The 24,123-nt window shown below is 44.7% G+C and overlaps 1 protein-coding gene across 18 annotated transcripts in view; it reads right to left on the bottom strand.

Moving 5' to 3' along the window:
• Positions 1-24,123, bottom strand: part of USP11 (ubiquitin specific peptidase 11) — a 62,117-nt gene that overhangs the window by 35,485 nt on the left and 2,509 nt on the right. For 4 of the 18 annotated variants that reach the window (XR_014258757.1, XR_014258758.1, XR_014258759.1 and 1 more), the window contains exons 2-20: positions 18,562-18,671; positions 18,258-18,388; positions 17,797-17,914; positions 17,513-17,658; positions 17,328-17,389; positions 17,104-17,203; positions 16,556-16,729; positions 16,315-16,473; positions 15,705-15,929; positions 15,480-15,563; positions 15,267-15,361; positions 14,324-14,530; positions 13,595-13,647; positions 13,150-13,407; positions 13,003-13,073; positions 12,667-12,779; positions 11,560-11,709; positions 11,356-11,471; positions 11,093-11,181 (exon numbers count right to left, since the gene is read on the bottom strand). Coding sequence is in view for 14 of the 18 variants with exons in the window: in XM_082446392.1 (XP_082302518.1) it covers positions 10,882-11,019; positions 11,093-11,181; positions 11,356-11,471; positions 11,560-11,709; positions 12,667-12,779; positions 13,003-13,073; positions 13,150-13,407; positions 13,595-13,647; positions 14,324-14,530; positions 15,267-15,361; positions 15,480-15,563; positions 15,705-15,929; positions 16,315-16,473; positions 16,556-16,729; positions 17,104-17,203; positions 17,328-17,389; positions 17,513-17,700; positions 17,797-17,914; positions 18,041-18,109; positions 18,258-18,388; positions 18,562-18,671 (2,710 nt within the window). In the remaining 4 variants the exon portion in view is untranslated. Of the gene's footprint in view, positions 1-10,497; positions 11,020-11,092; positions 11,182-11,355; positions 11,472-11,559; positions 11,710-12,666; positions 12,780-13,002; positions 13,074-13,149; positions 13,408-13,594; positions 13,648-14,323; positions 14,531-15,266; positions 15,362-15,479; positions 15,564-15,704; positions 15,930-16,314; positions 16,474-16,555; positions 16,730-17,103; positions 17,204-17,327; positions 17,390-17,512; positions 17,701-17,796; positions 17,915-18,040; positions 18,110-18,257; positions 18,470-18,561; positions 18,672-24,123 lie in introns of those variants that run through there. The other 14 variants (XM_082446381.1, XM_082446383.1, XM_082446382.1 and 11 more) reach the window with 11 other exon arrangements.

The raw sequence follows: 24,123 nt of genomic DNA, 5'->3' as shown, positions 1-24,123 counted from the left end.
TTGGAACCATGGAAACGCAGAGCTGCAAGAGTTCTGTATCCAGAGCCTCACCCAACATACTATGGTTGCAGCTGTAGAAAACGAGGTCAAAGCCTGAGATGGGAGTTAGGACCAGGCTTCTGACTAGACCCCAAGTGCACTCCTTGTCCCTAGAGTAAGATGGCATGGAAGAGACCCCCAGAAAATGCTAACTTCTGGTGAAGGAGGCCCCCTTTGACATTGGAGAGTGATGTCTATCATACAGAAAGCACTATTGTGAAGACATTACCGAGCTCTGGAATGTGAATTATTCCTTTATCTCTAATTTTATCATCTAATAATGCTTTAAAAGTGCAAATATCACCTTTTGATTCTATGCTTTCAGTGATGCTAATAAGTGATCGCTGCAGTTTTAAAAATTGTACTTCCAAAATAGACACATAACTCCTGATTTTTTGGGAATGCTATCACCTAAGGGGCTGGCTTATAAAATTCTAACTTAAAAACAGAATAGGGGGCTTCCCTGGTGACTCAGTGGTTAAGAATCCGCCTGCCAATGCAGGGGACACGGGTTCGAGCCTTGGTCCAGGAAGATCTCACATGCCGTGGAGCAACTAAGCCCGTGCACCACAACTACTGAGCCTGCACTCTAGAGCCCGCGAGCCACAACCAAGAGTAGCCCCCACTCGTGGCAACTAGAGAAAGTCCGCTCGCAGCAACGAAGACCCAACGCAGCCAAAAATAAATTAAATAAATAAATAAATAAACCAGAATAGGTTTTCCACAAATTCTGCTTTAGGAAAGTGTTGGAGGAAAAGTGGGGGAGGGGATAAGGAGGGGTGTTAGAAGGATACCATGGGAAAAATAAGAAACATCCCAGCATTGCAATAAGAAATTAAAGATATCTATTCTTCCTTCAAAAAGATCTCAAAACAAACTGGTGGTTGCCACAGAGGAAGGGTTGGGGGTACAGAGGAAATAGGTGAAGAGGATTAAGAGGTACAAACTTCCAGCTATAAGATAAATAACTCACAGGTATATAAGGTACACATAGGGAATATAGTCAACAGTACTGTAACAGCTTTGTATGGTAATGGGTGGTAACTGGACTTATTGTGGTGGTCATTTCATAATGCATAAAATATCAAATCACTATGTTGTACACCTGAAATATAATATTTTATGTTAATTATAACTCAATAAAAAAGATCTCAGTATGTGAGGTGAGAGGTGTTAACTTGTGGTGATCATTTCATAATATATATGTATATCAAATCATCATGTTGTACACCTAAAACTAATACAATGTTCTATGTAAATTAGATCTCAATAAAACTAAGGAAAAATAAATAAAATTTTTAAAAAGCCCTCAGAACACACACCACCACACACACACCAGCTTGGTTCAGCACTCACTTTCCCTGCATGCTCAGATCTCTTTGCTAAGAGATTTAGAGCTTCAGATGTAGTCAGTGACAGGTAATATATATGCACTTAATACATTTCCTTGTCATCTAATTCAATACATTCAATAAAAGTAGCCTACTTGATATGTCTAACTCCCTTGGGCAGTTCCCTGTCCTATCTCTAACAAAACAATTTCTTCTGGAGTTTTCTGCTGAGTTTTAGCATCAGAAAAGATGTAAACTTTGGATTATGGTTATTATAAACTCTCCATTCTCCAAAAACACAAAATAATCTTTAACTTGTTTTCCTGTGAATAAAATTACTTCACCTGAATACAACAGCACAATTTGAAGCTTCCAGTATTTCTGTATCCTGTAAAAATGGAGAAGCAGCCCTGTGTGGTTCCACGATGGGAGTCCTCAGAACATGCCAAAGATAGGGATGGAGACATGGATGAATTACACTGTAGCAGTCAAAGCAGGTGATGTTCAGTCTCTGCTTGAGCAACAAAATAACCACCCTCTTCTTTTTTTGATACTGGGTTAAAACAAAGAGCTACCACAAATAGCTGAAATCTGGCGGGGGGTTGGGGGGAATGCTTAAACTGCTCACTTTCAAACCTCATGCCAGAACCACTAAAAAAGTAGCAAATCCCCTGAACCTGAGACATCCTCCCTTGCCCACCCTATGATGGACAGCCCTTCACTAACCAGGATGGCATTAACCCCACCATGGCAGGGCACAAAGAGATAAAGCTAGGGAATGAGATGGTCTAAAATAATTAACTGCTCTCTAAAGAGCTGGCCTTACTAACATGGCTCATTCTTTCAAATCATAGGAATACATTTCCTTTTGTTTTTTGGCCATGCCATGCGGCTTGCGGGGATTTTAGTTCCCCAACCAGGGATGGAACCCGTGCCCCGGCAGTGGAAGCACGGAGTCCTAACCACTGGACCACCAGGGAATTCCCAACACATTTCTATTTTTTAAAAAGCTTACACATGTTCAAATTCATTAGGAGGGGACTTCCCTGGTGGTCCAGTGGTTAAGATTCCATGCTCCCAATGCAGGGGGCCTGGGTGGTTCGATCCCTGGTCAGGGAACTAGATCCCGCATGCCACAACTAAGGATCCCGCATGCTGCAACAAGGATGCTGCAATGAAGATCCCGCCTGCCGCAACTAAGACCCGGTACAGCCAAATAAATAAATATTTTAAAAAATTCATTAGGAGGAGTGAAAGTACTTTATTTTTCTTTAAACAAATAAAAATGCTTTTTGGCACATGTTAGAAGGAATAAAGTAGTAGAAAGAGTGGGGCTGTAGAGCTAAGACTTGGCTAAAAGATACCGCTTATTTGCTATATGACCTTGGGCAAGGGCAAAATGCCTACCTGCCTCAGCGGCAGCTCCATCATCTACAACATAGCAATGATAATACCACGTCCCACGGTGTTACACAGAGGGCAAATGAGAATGTTTCTGGAAGCTTTTTTGTAATTTCTGAAGTCCTATACATATTGTTGTTTTTTATGACAGACCAGTACACAGTTTTTAATAATTATGAAAGTATTTTTGTCCCCAGGATAGATTCAAAAACAGATTTTATTTGAAAACACATATTTTACCTTCACTGAAACTCATAGCCCTATTCATACATCACAGAAAGAAAGGGTCAGCTGATGACAGGGACAGGAGCTTGGGAAGAGGTAGCAGTGATACCAAATGGACACAAAATCTGCTGCTTTCAGCATGGTCTCCGTTTGGAAAGAGGAAAGGTCCTCTGCAACCTGCCCCATTTCCAACTGGGCACAGGAAACCTATTAACTGAGGGAAGGAGAGAGAGAAAAGCGCCTCAGTGACTGTAACTGCTAGAGCAAACCAAATCCAAGATTTTGTTAGGTTCTAGAATGGAAAGAAACAAGATTTTAGAGCTGCTCAGAGAATAGGACAGGGATCTTACACGGCAGTAGAAAAAAAAGAGGATGCTCCCTTGGAGCCCTGACTTCAGACATTGTTCATTCTTAAAAATACCAAAAAACTATATTCACAATTAAGTCTTCTTCTACAGTGTATTTACATACTGTTTTTACCATTTTATAGAGTAGCTAACACAGGCAGTGGTCTGCTCAGTGGGGTGGCTGGTGAATGCAAGTGGACCATGACCAGCCATGCATTGCAGTCTATGGAAACTATAACTGAAGATCTAGAAACAGTGAGGGTTACATGCCATTTCTGTAAACCTCATCCATGTGCTACTAATTTTTCCTATTTTTCTATTCCCTCTTCTCCTTGCTTTCTTCTACCTTCCATATTTCTTTTTTAACTTCCAGATTGCTCTCTCTGCTATCCCCTTTCCACACAGAAAGAGTGTACAATTTTTTAAAGGTACAGTAAGTTTTTAAAATATAGAGATACCCATGTTTATATACATTTTTTTCCAGTTGTTAAGGAAACTTTTTTCAAGGTGAGATCTATGATGGCACCAAAAAACCTGTAAGCATTTCACAAATGTGTTACTTTTTTTATTTAAAGAATTTAAAGAATCCAACAGTGTCAAAAGTAATAAGTCTATTTACATGGGGTTTTTACAATCCATATTTCTGTTTTTTATTATCTAGGAGTACAAACATATCAAGGCAAAAAGTTAGAATAATTAATGAACTAAGCCTTCACCTCAAGAAGTGAGAAAAAGAACAGCTAAACAGCAAGTTTTACAAAGTTGTGGGAGAGCACTTCTGCTTCCAGCCAAGATGAAGCAACAGAGACAAGACTCACCTTCTTGCCTGAAACAACAATACAACTAGACAAAATATGTGAAACAACAGTTTTTAAAACAATGGACAATGGAAATGAAGGACAGTGACCCCTGAGAAACAGGAAGCAGATGAGGTGAATTCCCCAGCTTACTGCCTGGAGGGATTGTCCAGGCCACTGCTCAGGGAGGGGAACCCAGGCAGAGCCTGGCGGAGCCCTTGAGTTGAAGAGACATAGTTGAGAGTCTGTGGAGACCAGAACAGCTGGAGTCCTTAGGACAGAGTACCAGAGAGGAGAGAGCTGCAGAGAGAACTCTGGTGATCTGCAGAGGGTCTTCCTGGAGCAATCAACAGAATATCAAGCAGTGCATCTGTGTGAGGAAACTGCCCAAGACTGGGGAAAGAGCCATTCAAAAGGGTTATAGGGAACAAGGCCTGGCACTCACACAGGGTGGTTCCAGTGGCTGATCCAACCAGGAAGACTGGAAACACTGGTAATTGGATAGAAGACTCAGGAAGATCTTGCCTCAGTGGTGGGGAATAATTAACCCTAGATTAAACACTTCTTTGGAACTGCCTAACATCATAAAAGCAAGACTTGAAAGGATGAAACTATTTCTAAGAAAATTAGATGCATCCAAGAATAAAGCTCTAGGAGATTTGTAGGAATACAAAAATATCCAGCTACTAGTAAGATAAAATTTACAATGTCTGAGATCCAACCAAAGAGTATCAGAAATGCCTTTTCAGGGAAACATGACCCATAATAAGGAGCGTAATCAATCAAAACTGATTCAGAACTGATACAGACGTTAGAATTAGCAGAAAAGGACATTAACACAGTTATTGTTATTATTGTATGCCATATGTTCAAAGTTAAGTAGAGACATTGAAGATATAAAGAAGACCCAAATTGAACAGCTACAATGCCCCAGTTGAAAAATACACCAGATAGGATTAACAGCACATTAGACATTGAAGAAGAAAATAACTAGTCAACTTGAAGTCACAGCAATAGAAACTATTGAAAATGAAGTACATAGGAAAAAAAGAATCAAAAAAAAAAAAAAAAGAAAAGAGCATCAGTGAGCTGTGAGACAACTTCAAGCAGCCTAATATATGAGTAATTGGAGTCCATAAAGAAGAAGAGAGAGGGGAGCTTCAGAAAGAAAGAAAGAAACACTTGCCAAAATTTTTCCAAATCTGATGAACACTAGAAACCTGCAGATCCAAGAAGCTCAAGGAACCCCAAGCATAAGAAACATGAGGAAATGACACCAAGGCAAGAAGCTATCAACAAAACAAAAAGCTGCCTACTGAATGGGAGAAGATATTTGCAAACAATATACCTGGTAAGGGGTTACTATCCAAAATATATAAAGAACTCATACAACTCAACGTTAAAAAAAAACAAACAACCTGATTAAAAAAATGGGCAGAGGACCTGAATAGACATTTTTTCAAAGAAAACATACATGGCCAACAGGCACATACATGAACGATGTTCAACATTACTAATCATCAGGGGGATGCAAATCAAAATCGCAATGAGATATCACCTCATACATGTCAGAATGACTATTACCAAAAAGACAACAAATAACAAGTGTTGGTGAGGATGTGGAGAAAAGGAAACCTCTGTGCACTGTTGGTGGGAATATAAGTTGGTGCAGCTAGTATGGAAAACAGTATGGAGATTCCTAAAAAAATTAAAAATACAACTACCATATGATCCAGCAATTCCACTCCTGGGTATTTATCCAAAGAAAATGAAAACACTAATTTGAAAAGATATGTGTACTCTTATGGTCACTGCAGCATTATTTACAATAGCCAAGATATGGAAGCAACCTAAGTGCCCATCAACAGATGAATGGATAAAGATGTGGTGTATATATATACACAATGGAATATTACTCAGCCATAAAAAAGAATGAAATCTTGCCGTTTGTGACAACATGAATGGACTTGGAGGGCATTATGCTAAGTGAAATAAGTCAGACAAAGACAAATACTGTATGATTTCACTTATATGTGGAATCTAAAAAACAAAACAAATGAACAAACATAACTAAACATAAACAGAACAAACAGGTGGTTGCCAGGGAGGAGGGGAGGTGAGGAGGAGAGAAATAGGTGAGGGAGGTTAAGAGGTACATACTTTCAGTTACAAAATAAGTGAGTCATGGGTATGAAATGTACAGTGTGGGGAATATAGACAATAATTATGTAATATCTTTGTATGGTGACAGTAACTAGACTTATCTTGGTGATCATTTTGAAATGTATAGAAAAATTGAATCTCTATGCTGTGTACTAGGAACTAACATAGTGTTGAAGGTCAATTATACTTCAAAAACAAAGAGACAAACTTATAGAAAAAGAGTTCAGATTTGTGGTTCCCAGAGGCAGGAGGATGGTGGGAAAGATAATTGGATGAAGGCAGTCAAAAGGTACAAACTTCCAGTTCTAAGGTAACTACTAGGAATGTAATACACAACATCATATAATTAACACTGCTGTATGTTATATATGAAAGTTGTTAAGACAGTAAATCCTAAGAGTTCTCATCACTGGGAAAAAAATTTTTTTCTATTTCTTTAATTTTGTATCTATATGAGATGATGGATATTCACTAAACATTGTGGTAACCATTTCATAATGTATGTAAGTCAAATCATTATGTTGTACACCTTAAACTTACACAGTGCTGTATGTCAATTATATCTCGATAAAACTGGAAGAAGAAAAAAAAGAAACTACACCAAGGCATATCATAATCAATTTTTTCAAAACCAGTGCTGAAGAGAAAATCTTCAAAGCAGCCAGAGGGAAAAAAGGACTATGCACAGGGGGACGAAGAGAAGGATGAGAGCAGATTTCTCATAGGAAACAATGCAAGGAAGACGATAGTGGAGGAATGTCTTTAAAGTACCGGAAGAAATAGAAACAGTTGACCTAACATTCTAGACCCACGAAAATATCTTTCAAAAAATAAGGTGAAATACAGACTTTTTCAGACATACAAAAACAGAGGATTCATCACCAGCAGACCTGCGCTATAAGAAATGTTAAAGAAAGAAGGCAAATGATACCAGATGGAAATCAGGACCTACACAAAGGAATGAAGAGCACTGGGAATGGCAACTATGTGGGTAAACATATATGATTCCTTTTCTTATTATTTAAATCTCTTTGAAGTAATTGACTGCTTAAATAAAAATAACAGGGACTTCCCTGGTGGCACAGTGGTTAAGACTCCACACTCCCAATGCAGGGGGTCCGGGTTCGATCCCTGACCAGGGGACTAGATCCCACATGCATGCTGCAACTAAAAGTTCGCAGGCCACACTAAGGAGCCCACATGCCGCAACTAAGACCCGGTGCAACCAAATATAAATTAAAAAATAAATAAATACTTTTTTAAAAAATAAAAATAACAATGTATTTTGGGATTTATAACATACGTTAAAGTAAAATGCATGATAACAATAGCATAAAGGCTGAGCAGGGGGAAATGGAAGCACACTATTGTGAAGTTCTTATACTATATGTGAAGTAGTATATATCACTTGAAGGTAGACTTTGATAAGTTAAAGATGTATAATAAATATAAACCCTAAAGCAATCAGTAAATAAAACTAAGAGTTAGAGCTAACAGGCAAACAAAAGAGATAAAGTGGAATCATTTAAAAATACCTAATTCAGGGACTTCCCTGGTGGCGCAGTGGTTAAGAATCCGCCTGCCAATGCAGGGGACACGGGTTCGAGCCCTGGTCCGGGAAGATCCCACATGCCACAGAGCAACTAAGCCCGTGCACCACAACTACTGAGCCTGGGCTCTAGAGCCCATGAGCCACAACTGCTGAGCCCATCTGCTGCAACTAGTGAAGCCCGCGAGCCTAGAGCCCGTGCTCCACAACAAGAGAAGCCACTGCAATGAGAAGCCCGTGCACCACAGTGAAGAGTAGTTAGTCCCCTCTTGCCGCAACTAGAGAAAGCCCGCACCCAGCAATGAAGACCCAACACAGCCAAAAAAAATTAAAATAAGTAAACAAATTAATTTTAAAAAATAAATAAAAAACAAGTAGTAAATGATGTGCAATCTAATGAAAAAACATGAGATTTCTATCAATAAATTTCCTATTAAAAAAAAAACACATAATACACAAAGGGAGTGACATCAGCATAATGGCAGACTAGGAAGCTCCAAGCTTGTGTTCCCCAACGAAAACATAAAATTAAATTTAAAAAGAAAAGAAAAAAGAAAGCAAGCTGAATTGTCAGAACCAATTGTGTCAGTACTCTGGAAACAGTCACAGGTTTATAGCAACAGAGCAAGTGCCCAATCAAGAAAAAGACATCTTCAAAGTCGTGGGAAAGTTCTGTGGCATTCTTCCTCACCCTCGCCCCACCTTCTCCCTGGGACGGTGGCAGTTGCGGTCTGGAAGCAGCAGCCTCATTCCCAGTCCCCTCCCTTGAACTGGAGAGGGCAGAGCAGACTATTTGCAAGTGGTTGCATATGTGCTATCCATCCACCTTGTTCCATGTTCCTTTCTTCTTGCCTTCTTTTGGATTATTCATCTATTTCCCTTCCTCTTGTTTGAAATTTATACTTTTCTATTCTTTAGTTTTTATACCCTTAATTTATCGAAATGTAGTATTAGTCTATCTTAAAATCTTCTAGAAGTGCATTACTTAGTACACTTTAAACTGTATCCAATTCACAGAGTCCCTCCTCGGCTATGTCTGATGTGTTGCTAAAGTCATCCATTGACTTCTCAAACTTTGTTATTATCTATCTCAGATCTATCACTTCTGCTTGGTTCTTTCTCAACTCATTTTCATTTTTAAAAGTTTTAAATTTCTTGTTCATGTGTAATCATCTCTATTTCCATGGCCAGAGCAAGCAAAACTGTTTTACATTGATGTCTGAGGATTCTAGTATGAGGTGTCTCCATGTAACTGTGTCTGTTGCCTCTTACTTTTCCTGATTCTTAGGCGTGTTGTCTTTTCGAAACGTCTTTGGTTAAACCCGGTAAGTTATTTTGAGTGAATTCATTGTAGGTGAATTTTTGCCCAGGACTGATTGATTACTCATAGCTAATGAGGTCTTATTTTGAACCAGCTCTTTACGCCTGCTTCCTCATCTGCAAAATGGGGTAATAGTGCTTAAACCATATAGTCTTCGTGAGGATTAAACAACAGCTTATGAGTTCCTGGATCCAGTCATACCTTTGACTAGTATTTCTGTGCTTTGCGCTTAAGTCAGTTTGAGCTCACAGCGACTACCTCGATTCTTGCCTGTGTCAACAGCACGACCGGAGATTTGTGGGTGATAAAGCTGGAGGTGGGGGCGGGGGGAGCCTGCCAGGTCCAGTGCAAAGGCAGCAGGCTGAGGGGAATGAGGAGGCCCTTCCCGTGGGATTGGTCTCTCAGCCGTCCTGATCAGGATTCCCTTCCTCAGTGTGAAGGGTTGGGGTGCTTGTCTACGTCCGGATACTGCACATCTGTCCACTCCACGCTGCCCCAAGGTTGTCCCCACAGGAGCCCTGTTTCTCAGAGGTGAGAGCTGGTGCCTATGGGACGGCTCAGGTGGGGGCTGTGCAGTGCTTAGGTGGCATCTTATGCTCAGACACACTAGGCTGCACCCATTCTGTGCTAGGTGCACCACCTCACTCTTCTGTGGCATGAGGCTGAAGGGACCCTGCCTGGTGGGGGAGCTGCAGTCATGGCGGGAGGCTAGGCATAGGGGCGACACAAACACGGCACATCTGTCCTGTCAGTTTGGCTGGCTTGGGCCAGATGTACCCACTCCTCAGAGGACACTACTGGGGGCCTGCGAGGTGGTCTGGTTAGTATCTTTTATGTCCGGAAACCACCCATTTGCCCACACGGATGCCTGTCTGTTCCAGGCACACCTTTCCCACATCACCTGTAGTGCAGGTCATGTCCACAAAGATTTCCATCCTGGGTCCAGGGAGGTCAAACGTCCCCTCCGGGACTACTCCAGTGTAACTGATAAGGTGTACTGACCTCTGGACCTAACTCAAGCAATTACTTGACCTCTGTATCTGTTTCCCCATCTGAAATTGGCGATGACAACTCCTGTGTGAGACTGTTGTGAGGATTATGAGTCAATATTTCCAAAATGCTTTGGAAAACACTGGGCATGCAGTTGGTGCTGAGAATCGTGTCTGGTGCGCAGATGGTGCTTCAGAAGCACTTAGAATAGTACCTGGCACACAGATAGTGCACTCAGAGCAGCAACCATCACACACCTGGCATTCAGGAAGCACACAGGCACAGAACTGGTGCTTGGTAATCATGTGAAAAGAAAAAACCCCACACTGCCAAGGAACACACTGGCACTTTTATATGTACACAGCGGAAAGTACAGAGTCTCAATAAGAAAATACACTCTGTGTTCAGGTGCACCCCACCACCACCCCCTCAGTTCACCCCAGGTTGAGGACAAGAGGGAAGGGGACAACCATAAATAGAGAATAGAAGGGAGGGTTAATGCTCTAAGGGGCAAACACAGGTCGGGAACACACTGCCGGAAGGAGACATACCTCTTCTTCCCCAGGAGAAAGCAATATAGCAGCACAGGAGAACAGTAGCCACGACTAAGCCTGTGGCGTCTGGCATGGGGCACCTAACACAGGTAAGAGGACAGGGCTGGAGCCAGGAAGGAAGAGAGCAGACATGGCTTCCTTCCCTGTGGCAGGGCCAGGGCCCCTCAGTTTATATCCATGAACTCAAAGTTGGCTGGGGTACCACAGGCTGGGGATGCTGGGGAGTCAGATAAGCTGGGCTGGGGTTGCAGGCGACGTGCCACATCCTGGCGTTGGTAGAAGAGGACATAGGCTGCCTTGGACTGCGAGGAGAGGACAGGAGTCAGTGTGGATCGGGGAGGAGGGTGTCGGGAGAAGGGAGGATGGAAATCACACCTCAATCTGATTCTCAGTCACAGGTGAGACACTGTTGTCATCGAAATAGTGCCATTGACCGCTGTCCTTGTTGCAGGCAAATGTCGTATCTATAAGAGAGGGGAAGCTGTCCTCACCCACCCTCCTGCCCCTAAGAGGCGACCACGTTCGCTCTCTCACTCCTCCCACCCTGATGACCTCGCCACCCATTCACACATCTGGGGACACCCACTGGGGACATCCTGACCCCCCGGCACACGGCCCTGCCACGGCCTGGCACATACAGTGTCCATCCCGCAGGCCCCCGTAATGGTTGGAAACTGCGATGAGATCATATTTGTACAGCTCTGGGGCCGACTCGTTCTGCGGCTTGATGACAAACTTGGAGAAGTCCAGGTCCCTGTGGGTGGGGAGAGGGATAACACTGCTGGCGCCCCCTTCCCCATTGCCTGCCTTCCCCCCACAGCCAGCCTCCCTGGGCCCCGGACCGGATAGGAAACTCCACAAGGGTATCCAGCTTCTCGCGGGAGAACTTGGTGTAGGAAAAGCGCTTCAGGTGGATGATGAGCGTCTCCGGCAGCATCCACAGGTCCAGCTTCTTGGTGGCCAGCTGGTGCTGCTTGCAATTGGGGCAGTACCTAGAGATGGAGCCCGAGTCGGGACACAGACACTTTCTGAGCACCTACCGCATGCTCCTTGTGCCGTGCGGCCTTCGTGGGCCACGTCTCGTCCAGAGATGCTGCTCTTACTCCTAGCCTGCCTGTTACTCCAGTTTGCTCTCTTGACACGTTAAAATCCTGCCAAGTACTTACCAACTCCCCACTGTATACACTTTTGTACTGGCGTGTGTTTTTGTTTGGCTTCCGGTCTGTGAGACACTAGTCTTCTTTTAAAGCCTGCCTCTCTCACTCCAGTTTTCTCTCTTCTATTTTATTCACTGACTCACTCGCCAGGTATTTACTGACGGTCTACTGTTGAGTCCTTTGGCACTACTTTGTACTTCTATTCCCTTCCTGCTCCATGGAGATGCCGCTCTTATTTTTGAGACTGGTTTTGTCTTTTTTGGTTCTCTTTTTCTGTTTTGTTTATTCTGCAAGGATCTAACGAGTATCTACTGCACAGCCCACACCATTATAATCAGTGAGAAGAGACACACAGTGAACTTAAAAGTCTTCCCCCTTAAGGGGTTCACTCTAACAGAAAAGACAAAAAACGATGCAAAAGGGGATCTAGGATGTGACATCAAGTGGCGTTACAGAGCTAGAGAGAGGGAATGGAGGGAGCTGATGGCTGGGGGAGGAGTGGCTTTTAACAGAAGAGTAAGAGAAGGTCTCTCTGATAAGGTGACATTTGCTCAGAGACCTGAGCAAAATGGAGGTCAAATCCTGTAGATAACAAGAGGAAGAACGACCCTGGGAGAAGGAACAGCCCAGGCAAAGGCTCTGAGGTAGGAATAGGCTTGGGGTGTTGGTGGCCAGAGTGGCAGGAAGGCTTCGAGTGAGGGGGAGGGGGAAGGAGGTGTATTTAGTGGTGACGGACTGGGGGAGGTGGTCCCACCCAACTGCACCCCCAGAGACCCCGTTCTGGTCCCTCACCAGGGGTTTTCCTTCTCCAGGGTCTCAGTGGTGGTGAAGAGCTCGATGCACTCCTGCAGCCGCACCGGAGCCTTCTTCAGCACGTACCCAACGCAGTCATGCTTCACGTAGCCCTAGGTCGGGGGAGTGGACAGCCAGGTATGAGGACGGGGGTTGGGGGGGAGATAAAAAGGAGTGGGGGTGGAAGACGCATGCCGAGTGGTTAAGAGCACGGACTTTGAAGCTAGGAATCCGAGGCCCTGGGAGCTCTGCGGCCACGGCTCGGCTCGGCGGAGGTGGGGGAGGGTGTGTGTGGCACAAGGTGAAAGTGCCTCCCATCCCCAGGATCTCGCTTACCTCGGCCTCCACCTCGTCATAGTAACGCTTCTTCATCTCTGGCTCCCAGTCGATGGCAATGTACGGCTGGGCTGGGGGCGAGGGGAGGTGGTCATGGGCCCTGCTGCCAAGGAAACCCCCCCTCCCGCCTCCCCAACCCTGGCTCACAGCTGAAGGAGACACCATGGGTATCCTCGTTGAAGGTCGAGCGGTCGCTGGTCCCATTGGAATTCACTGTCTGCAGGGTGAAGAGGTGCTTGCGCCGTGCTCTCTGGGGCCAGTGAGATGGTCCAGGGGAGTTGTCCACGGGGGCCCGGCTCCCGCCCGCGACTCCAGAGCTGGGCCCAGCCTGCTCCGGCCCAGGGTCTTGGGAGCTGCCCCCAGCCACATGTCCAGGCTTAGGGAGGTTGTCCTTATCCTCCAGGTCTGCTGGGACAGGAGAGGATGTCAGAGGTGGAAATGTGTGAGCCCCAGGGGGTTGAGCTGCAATACACATCCATGTGGACCCTGTGTGGGCCAGACCGACCCCAGACCCCCTGACCCTTCCTCAGGCCATGGGACTGCTTGTACAGACCCTCATCCTTGCTGATCCTCTCTCCTTTCTCTTCCTCACCTTTCTCATCCCCATCATCCTCGTCATCCGAGCTGGGTCTGGTCACATAGCGTCTGCCGACAGAGCAGAGGAGACTCTCAAGGAGGGACCCGAGGGCAGAGAGGACAGAGTCCAGAATCCTACTTTGCTTATGATGGGAAGCCACTGGTAAACCCACACACTAACAGTTCTTAAGGAGGAGCCCGGAAGGTCTCAGGAGATGCCAGAGGGACACGGGAAGAGGCGGCCTGACAATGTAGGATCTTGTGCGCCACAGTTAAGGAGCGTGGATCTTAAGTATGATAAGCCACTGGTAAACAGGCCCACGATCAGCTGTAAATTTCCATCAGGGAAGGCCTCTGAGGAGCACTTGTAAGTGCAACATGAGAGAGAGGTGAAGCCAGATAGCGCACTGTTGTTTGCCTTGGTAAGGACTCTGGATTTTAAGCACGATGAAAATCTATCAGTAAAAACACAAACAACCAAGCCTCTCCAAGGAAGAGACAATTAAGTACAAGATGAAGTCTGTATTTTGTCTGTCTTGTTCACCTCTGTGTATCCCCAGCACCTAGGAGAAGTGGTAGCAAAGTCAGAAATTTAGAGAAAGAAAAAAGCCTACAAGTTCCTCTCTGGCCATGTTAAGTTTGAGCTGTCTTCTGGATGCAGACGGGAGGTGGCAACTAAGCAGCTAGACGCCCGGGTCTGAGTTCTGACCCCACCTCCCTGCCTGATCCCAAAGGGCAGACTCACGAGAGGCGGTACAGCAGGATGTGATACAGGGCGTCCCAGGAGAGCCGGTCCCGGGGCACCGACACCAGGAGCGGGTGCCCAAAGAGCATCAGGCCATAGTAAGAATTGTTGTAGTCCCGGGCTGGGGTGCGCTCCCGCAGGTAGATAGGAAGCACAACGTCCTCTCTGGAGTTCTCGCCAATAGCAGCCCTGCCTGACACCTCGTATCTGTGGGGGATGGACATCAGGTCACACCTGATCAGGACACCCAGGAGGGATTCGAGGACTCTACCCCAGTTGCTCCAGCCACTCACCACTCACAGCCTGAAAATATTTTTAAAAGGGTCCAAAGAGTCACCCAGGGTTCTGCATTTTACAAACTGTTGGATGATTTACACAGCCCTTTGTTTATGTGATGTTAGATGAAGTACTTCGGTGTTATCAGAGCACTGAGGGAGTTAACAAAAATTTTTTGTGACACAGGGATCTAAAACCATTTTCTTTTTGGAAAACTAAACTGCTTGGTTTACAAAAACTTTTCTACTCATAAAGCACCTTCTGTTTTAGTTACCCGAAGATTTCAAACTTGCTCTGAATGTTCTTATGCTCAGAAAGCATCTTAGTGTTCCCCATTTCAAAAATCACTTGGTTTTTGAGGCCTGCAATGTGAGTAAGGAGTGCAGATCAGCATCTGGTACATACGAGGTACTAGTTAAGTGCTGAATAAAATAAAGAAACAGGAGCCTCCCTCACATAACAAGGAGGAAAACACCCAAGGACGCCCTGTATAAGGATGTGTCGCCCCACTCACTGACAGCCCCTAGCCCCCTGCCCCACTAAGACACATGGCCGAAGCCCCGAGCTGCGCAGGTGCCCTGTGAATCAGGCCGAGGAAGGGAGAGGAAAGGTGGTTAATGGAGGAGGTTGCTGAGAAGCCCTCATCTCCCCTGGTCCTCTCACTCACATGAAGATATCATCTCGGTCCAAGATGCTGCTCAGAGACTCCTCCAGCTGGTAGATCTTATAGAAGCGGTGACTGAAGACATCGGCCACCATCATCTGAGAATGGGATGCGGAGAGGGGACCGGTCAGTCTGCCAGGTCTCCCCCAGGCCCTTCTGCCTCTCTCTGCCCCCCTGCCCCTGAATCCCACCCTCCTTCTATCTGCAGAGCCTCACCCTTTCTGGCGAGACACCAGTGTGTTTGGCCAGAGCCACACACAGATCCGAGATCTTGCCTCTCTTGGGGACCACGAGCCGGTGCTGAGGGAGGAACGGTATCCACAAAAGAGCAGAAGGATGTGTGGTGAGCTAGGGAAGGAAACCCTGAGGTACGGCAGAGTAATCAAACGAACTCTGACTACATGTCCCTCATTACGTCCCCTGTCCCCATTCCCCCCATACCTGCTCTGGCTTGCGGCGGGGGTCCATGGAGACAAAGAAGACCTCCATGACCCTCTTGTGGGTCACAGGCAGTGGGACACTGAGGTAGCAGAAGGGGTCGAAGGTCACAGACACGTTGCCACAATCAGGGCACACCACCGTGGACTTGAAGAGGCCATGGAAAGTGTCCACAATCACAGAATCGTTCCGCCGTCTGTGGTTCTGCCAGGCCTCCCGAGCAACCTCCTGTTGAGTGCCGTGGTGGGTGGTGAGGCTTGCCCAGGGCCGGGGAGAACCATGGTGTGGGGTGGATGCGCATGGGATTAAAGTTAAGGTTAGGGCCACCAGTAAAGTCCAGAGGCAGAGTTACAGCGAGGGCTATCTGGAGACTGCGTTCACTGTCAGGGCCAGGGGTTATTTGGGGCAGGAGACCAGGTGGGGGTTAACTCTGGGTTGGGTGTGAGGGCAGTTGTGGCGTTGGAGCCAAGGTTGGGACTGAGGTCAGGGAAGAGGAGCTTAATAGAAAATGGTGGTGTGCGGGATACTCCAGGGAGGCCAGAAAATTCCTGAGGCAGAGGCCCTAGTGGCTTTAATGAGGCTCTCAGGATGGGGGTCTTCCAGGAGCACCCACCTGATCTGGCCTCCCAGCAGCATCGCACAGTTCCACATATTCCTTCTTCTTAACACGATTGAGGTCCTCGTGCAGCCCATCCAGGAGAAACGACAGCAGCTCCTGTGAGTCATGCTGCTGGTAGCCCAGAAACTGGGACGCAAAGTGGCCGACCTTGGTCTGAGAAGATGGGCAGGGCCGTCAGAGCGTGAGGGAGTTGGGGGATGGGGGCGCAGAGGAGCCGGCCAGGGCTGAGCCACACCTTGAACACGTGGGGCACGATGGAGCGGTGGTGGCCGGACCACGCCTGCTTCACCAGGTCCGCATAGGCCTCTGCAATCTCCCCCTTCATGCCCAGCGGGTTGCAGAAGTTGAGCTCCTCCAGGTAGCGGTTTTTGAGGAAGTAGTTGGTGAGCTGTGGCACATTGCTGAGGCACTGCAGAAGGCAGGGGCCAGGTGCATGAAGAGGAGAGAGAGGTAACCAAGGTGGGGACAGAGGAAAGGGAGACAGGAGGGAGGAGGAAGGGGAAAGAAAGAGAAGGGGCAGGGGAGTAGGGGAGAGAAGAGAGCAGTATTTCAGGAGAAGGAAGAATGTGGTGACGAAGGAGAGAAGACAAGGGAAAGCAGGGAGCAAGTGGAAGGAAGAGGCATTAACGTTTCAGAAAGTAACGTGGGCATGTCGAGCCAGACTGTGGGGCCCCAGCTTCCAACCTGACCCCTTGCCCTGCAGTACCCCCCTAGCTCTGTCCCCAATCTCCAATGCTCAAATCCATCCCTGCGCAGTGCCAGACCTAGACCTAATGGCTCAACCTGCAGGGCCGAGTTCATGAAGCACGTGTTGCCCAGATTGGTGAGACCACAGATGCCCGGCTGGCCCTGGAAGTCCTCATCCTCCTCCGACGCGCTGCTCCTGGGACGGATGAGAAACTCTTATCAGCTGAGGACCTACTACTTGTGGGTGGAATGTGCTCTTGGGCTCAGTTGTTCTGCCTACTGTGGGATCCCACTCTGGACTGGAAACCCCAAGGGCTCACGTGGCGGGCAGCTGTGCGCTGGGCCAAGTGCCATCCTTGTTTCGGGTCTCCATGATGACCACCTGGGTTGGAGGAAGAGGAGTAAAGATCAGGAAAGGCATTCATGGAGGGCCCACGGACACCTAGCCCTCACTTCCCCCAACCTGAGCACGGGTGGTGGGCCAAGAAGCCCTCCCCACCCTTACCTGCCCAGTCTGGAGAGCGGCGTCAAGCACCGTGACACGTGTGTTGCACAACCTCTCAAAAGAGCCCTCCGCGTTCTTGATCCACAGCCGTGTCTCTTCCTGGGGGCTCACCAGAAACTGCTCTTGAGCGGTGCGCAGAACTAGGTCTGTGGAGGGTGATGGAGCACATTCAAGGTCTTCCTGGAACCCTGGAGGATCCATCCATCTTGGCATCAGACTCCTTAGGTCACCGAGCTGTGACCGTGGCTGGGAATGCCAACTTATTCCGCGACCCTTAGACTCACCAATAGAATCTGAGTGGTTGAATTGAGCGGTGTGAGCTGTGTCCATATCACTGTGCTGGATGAGCAGCAGTTCTACTGGATACACTTCAACCTTCTGGATGCTGGACAGCTCCACGACCTGGAAGGAGGGAAGGATGCACACACAGGTGTACCCACCCAACACACACACGGACACAGGAACGACGACCTCTGAGATCAGAGGAACATCCACACAGACAAACACACATGGCATAGACACACGTACGAGGCTCTGTGAGGGGAGCACGCACAGGCGAGCAAATGCAGGGGACACAGCAAGATACCGTCTAATGACCTGGGAGAGGAGGAGAGGGCAGACCCAGGTGTATGGATACAGCATACGTGAACACACAGGTCTGGACCCATCCTGGGCCTATGAGGCCTTCCTCCTACGCTCCCCCACTATAAAAGCCGCCCCCCAGCACCCTCTCCACCCACTATACCTTGCGTTCAATGGGAGGCTGGCCATGCTCTAGACCATACCAGCTGACCAGGTAATGCCAAGCAGCCGCTGGGAGCAGCACATAGTCCTCACCTTCCACCAGTCCCTTCTTGAGGCGCCAGTTTACCTGGTCTGCAGGAGGGCGGGGGGAGGTGGCAGAGGAACAATCAGGGAAGGAAAGTGATGAGTCACTCTGGCCATCTCACCAATGACCTAGCACAGAAAAGGGGCTCATGATCATTTGCTGGGACAAAGATGACAAGAAGTCCAGGCTAGGCTGATGTGGGGAGGCAGAAGCCTGGTACCTTCAAAGAGCTCAGCATTGTTGATGCAGCCAGGGAAGGTGCTGGGGTCCCGGCCTCCTCCCTGCACGTGTACTTCCCACTGCTTGTACCAGTGCCGCTCCACGAGGAACCTGGACCAGACAGGTGACAGGGGTGTCACACAGCTATCTGGGGGTTAGTGGTACCACTTCACACGGTTATTAGACTAAAAGTATCAACACGTGTTTACAAGTCAAGATGACAAGTTTCATGAACACCTGAAACTAATAACAGCGCTATACGCCAACTATTTTTCCGATTAAAAAAAGAAATTCTTCCCAGAATTCAACATTTAAAAAAATTTTCAGCATCATATAAAAATAAATTAGAAGCAAAATGTATTCAGTGAAAACCAGACTCGGACAGAATGCTTAACTTCTTAAGATACTAAAAGAGATTTGATTAAAAACAGAAAGTGTGCTCAATAACGGCAAAAAAAAAAAAAAAAAAAAAAACCAAGGGGGAAAAAAAAAACCCATACCCATACCCATGGTGCCAGAAAACAGGAGACTTTATTATGGAATAAACAATCATTCACTTGTATTAGTCTGTGGGGTAACACAGTCAAATTAGGTTCAAAATAACTGCTATTTGCAGCTAATGTTGTAAGACTTCAGCCATTTGTTAAATGTGCAGTGTTTGTAAAGGATACAAAAATCTTCAGCTAAGAAATGGATTGTTAAATTCTGAAAACCCGCTCAGAAATCAAAAAGAATTTCAACTGCTAAAAGAATCATAAAGTTTTCCTTCAAAAACTGTATACTGCCATCTTTAAAATAATTTTTTATTTAGGATTTATTTTGGCTTTAGAGTAAATTTCTAAGTGTATGGTGACTAGCTCACTCTTTGTGTAAAACTGTGGTGAAAAACATATAAAATTTACCACCTGAACCACCTTTAAGTGCAGTTTGACCTGTTCTCTTTTAAAGGAGACTTTTATATGCACTACTAGGATAAACATTTAGGACTGTTGAAATCTGCCGTTGTAAAATGTCATGAGAAATTCTGAAGTCTGCAAAATACTTGACATATAATAAGTGCTAAATGAACATTAGCTGTTACTGTTCCGATCCCAGGGCTTAGACAAAAAAGTTCATGTACACATAATCCTCGTTCCCCCCTCCAACCCCAACACAAACCTGCTCTGCTATGGAATTTTTTTTTTCTTTTTTTCTGGCTGCGCCCACCAGTGGCATACAGGATCTTAGTTCCCAGACCAGGGATCGAACCTTGCCCGCTGCAGTGGAAGTGTGGAGTCTTAATCACTGGACCGCCAGGGAAGTCCCTGCTATGGAATTTTTGACACATAAAAGGCTGTCCCAAGTATTTAACAGCCTCAAATAAACACTTTTTTAAAAAATTACAAAACTGCTGAAAAATACGTAAACATTAGTTTTCCAGCGATTTAACTCTATAAATTGGATTCCTTAAAATGGCAACTTTTCTTTGTTTAAAAAAGGATCAGAAAGGTAGGGGGATGGAGAGATAGAAGAACCCTGGAATAGTCACATGTTGCCCAAATAGGCAAACTTTTCTGTGGGTTGTTTTTTATTCATTTATTTATTTTGGGGGTTGCAGTGACACCCCCCCCAGACCCCGTATTTCATTCATGCCAGGGACACACACCCTCCCCACCCCGGTGGCTCAAGCCACAGACACTTCCCATCACTCATCTAGAAAACCCCATCACGGACCTTACCCTCTGCCACTTGCACCTTCACCTCCCCTTCAAGGTTTTAATTGCCTCCATTGATGGTCTATGAGGTTAATTCACTCAGTAAAGCTAGTTTATTGTTAATGGGAGCTTCGAAGCAAAAGGAGCCACAGCTCAATGGGTTTTTTTAAAAGCAGATTTTTAAGGAAGATTAACACTAAAATCACTTTTTAGAGTGGTAAGCAAAACCTCCAGACCTGGCTACAACCTGGATTTCTAAAGCCGTCATAGAAGACTGAAGTTTCACATAAATTTTCACAAAGTATCACTACCATGTTTTTTCAATTCAAAGACACAAAAACTTTAACATCTCTGAATTGGGATGGTTCATAATCTGTCAGCTCAGGTGGCAGTCATGACAGAGTTGTCACTGTCTAATGAAAAAGCACCCACATTGTTACATTTACTCCTACACTTCAATTTTTTTTGGTTGCTACTGTAAATGGTATCTTTTAAATTTTAACTTTCTAATTTCTTGTTGCTAGTATACAGAAATAAAATGGATCTTCCTAAAGTCACTTATGTTTGTGTTTCCTCAAATTTGTTAAAATGATATGAAATATGTGCTTACGGAAAGAAATTACTAAAAATATTGTCTGTCCTCTAGATTTCTCTTGTGTCTGGAGAAAATATCGGTTATTCTGGTTAATCATTACACTAGGTATAATAATTACAGAGAAATAGAAATATGGATATAAACTAAGAGATGGTTTCCTACTTGTTTTATTAAAAGGTTGTTAGCTTATTCAGATGGTAAATGTGCTATTACCTTGTTCTAAATTCATTATTTATATATCTGTATAAGCCTACATACATAAATAAGAAGGCACGCATATAAATAAATCCTTTCTGTAAATTGTTACATGAATAATGTACCAAAGGAGAAAAATTAGAATTTGGGCCCTTTTCTGTAAAATGACTACATTAATTTATGCCCAGATTGGAAGTTCCTTTTTCTGTCACCAAATTACTGTTAACTCTTGGTACCTTCTGACATCTCCTTAGCTCATTTTTTAAAAAGAATTCTTGCTTTAAAAAAAAGTTAAGCTCCTAATAATCTTTGTTGTTTATCACTGTGTTTTACGAGGTTGACTATAAATATTTCTTGTCTTTACTTCAATTTGTATCTTGTTAAAAAACAACTATTCTTCGTCTTTCGCAAATTCAGGCCAAAGTCAGAATAACAACACTGTTAAGATGTTCTTTTCTGTCTAAACTATCTCTGGGAGATACCACAAAGATCTGCTCCTTTGCCCTATAAAAGGAATGACAATAGCATCATTAGGTTTATCCAAAATTCCCCCAATTTTAATTAACTTGAAAATTTCAGAAAAGCTTTCATTTTTCAAACTTGATATTTTTAAAAATGACAAACCAAAAAGAAAGTTTATCTTCCTAGATTAGTTATTGTTAATTATATATAATTAGATATACTAATATAAATATCTTTCAATAACTGCGTACTTTTCAAGCTAAAAAGCATACTCATGTTCAAGCAACAAAGACTAGTACAGTAACTGTCTACCAAAAGATCCCCCCTCCAGGACGCTAGACTCACAAACCCCTTTCCCTTTTTGGTTCACAAAAAGTCTGAACAGGTACTAGGGGTGCCGACTCAATTACAGGGGAATTGTCAGAGGCCTATTGTTTATTTCAGTCTTTCATTAGATCCAGTGGCCAAAGCATATTTACCTTGTGTAAGAGCTATAGCAGCAATCGCCAACCAAACGTGTGAAAATTTCAGTCGGTTTAGTTCTAGGGTCTTCATTAAAGGTAACGGTTCCCCGTGCTGTGCAGACTTCTCCATTGACAGAAAACCCTCAACATTTCTAGGCTAGTCTCTTAAGCTCCAGTGAGACGTTGCTTCCCCTTCACACATCACAGTCGATTCTGCAACACTGAACCCAGCCACCCACCTTCCTTAACCTGAACAAAGAGAACCTCATGCTTGCTTACCTCTGTTAGGAAACTATCCACACCCTGCACAGACCTAGAGACTCCTTCAGCTATCCCAGATTTAATTGTTTTAGATGGTTCATCCTCGAAAATTTGCCGAGGAGGCTAAACTATCACAGATTTGAATTTTCTCTTAAAATTTAAGCTTCTCCTAGAAATTAAATCAGTTTAGATGGCCAAATTAATTAAATGCCCCCACCCAGATCTGCCAGCTGACAAAAGATAGAAGGTGCAAATATTAATATGGATATTAGGTATATGACTTGGGGTTAGTCCATGACTTTGAAATGCTTTATAAGCACAAATTTCCTGACCACTGCAGCAAACCCCTATAAAACAGACAGCAAATTAAAGAATCTTGAGGTGCTCTGCTCTAGATAAGCATTAAAAAATGGAGCTAAGGAAAAATGCTGCATGATATTATCCACAAAAGCAGAGATAAACTGGCTTCAATACTGAACCAACATCGATGGGATAAATTTTTTTTATTGACAGAGCATAATTTTTTATTCACATGACATAAAATTAACCATTTAAAAAGTGAACAATTCAATGGCATTTAGTACATTCAGCGTTGTGCAACCACAACCTCTATCTACTTCCAAAACATTTTCAACACCCCAAGAGGAAACCTGGTACTGGTGGAATAATTTTAAAGGGTATTGTCACAAGGCTGTAAAGGTAGGATGGGGCAGAAACCAAAGTCCCCCCCCGCCCTTCTGAACACCTCCAAATGGGCTATAAAAATGTTCCTGTTATTGTTGTTTATTCTCAGGATGGATTGAGGTTTTGCCTTGCTGGAGAGCTATAGTGTAATGGTAAAACAAATTGCTCAGTTCCATATTTCCGATTTGGGGAATCTCAACTTGTCTCTCCAGTAACAGGAATATATATTTCGCGAGTACTGTGATTAAAGAACTCTGTAAAATGAGCAAACCTCACTCCTAAAGGCTCTCAGGTGAGAGCATGCTTGAGGCGTTCGAGGAACAGCAAGAGTCCAATATGGCCGGATGGGGAAAGTGAGGGGGAGGGAAATCAGAAGAGCATGGGAGAAGATCAGAGCCAGGGACCAGCCTCGCAATCCTAAAGCCTTGCAAGTCATTGTAAGAATTTTAGCATTTACATTGAATAAAATAGGAAGACTGTTAAAACATTTTGAGGAAAGGATGGACATAAATTATTTTTAAAAAGAATTACTGTGTACGGAAAGAGGAAAATAGTACCTGCAGTGGAGAAACCCAGCAGATACCTTCACCAAGTGATCAAGGCTAACGTCACCAATGACGTCATGTGGATACCGAGTACCCACCTGACATGATGCAAAGGGCACACCATGTACGTCCAGTCTGATTTCATATATATCCTCAATAAAATAAAAGCTGAGACCACAAATACTATTTAGAGATGCATACAATGGTGGGGAAACGTTAACGAAATTAAAAATTCAGGGTAATAACTTCCCGTGGCAGGGAGGGGGACCTTCATCTGGGAGGGGCACAGAAGGATTTCTTAAGGTAACGGTCTGAATCTTAACCTAGTTGGTTAATTCACAATTTTTTTATTATTCTTTAAATTTTTTACTTTGAAATTGACTCTGAAAAATCGCAAAAATAATACAAAGAATTCCCGTGTGCCCTTCATCCAGATTCTTCAAATTTAAAATTTTACCCATTTGCTCGATTATTTCTTTAAATACGTTTTTATATATGCCATTCTTTCAGCGATTTCAGAGTAAGCTTGCTTACACGATGGTTCTTTACCCCTAAATATTTCGGCATGTATTTCCTAAAAACAAAGATATTCTCTTTCATACTCACAATACAGTTATCAAAAGCAAGAAATTAGCAGTACTAATAGCTAATCTTCAGACCTTA

The sequence above is a fragment of the Balaenoptera physalus genome, assembly GCF_965194825.1.
Source record: "Balaenoptera physalus genome assembly, chromosome: X".
Classification (NCBI taxonomy): domain Eukaryota; kingdom Metazoa; phylum Chordata; class Mammalia; order Artiodactyla; family Balaenopteridae; genus Balaenoptera; species Balaenoptera physalus.
Note: the sequence above shows the minus strand (reverse complement) of the source record. Positions and strands in the feature narration are given on the sequence as shown.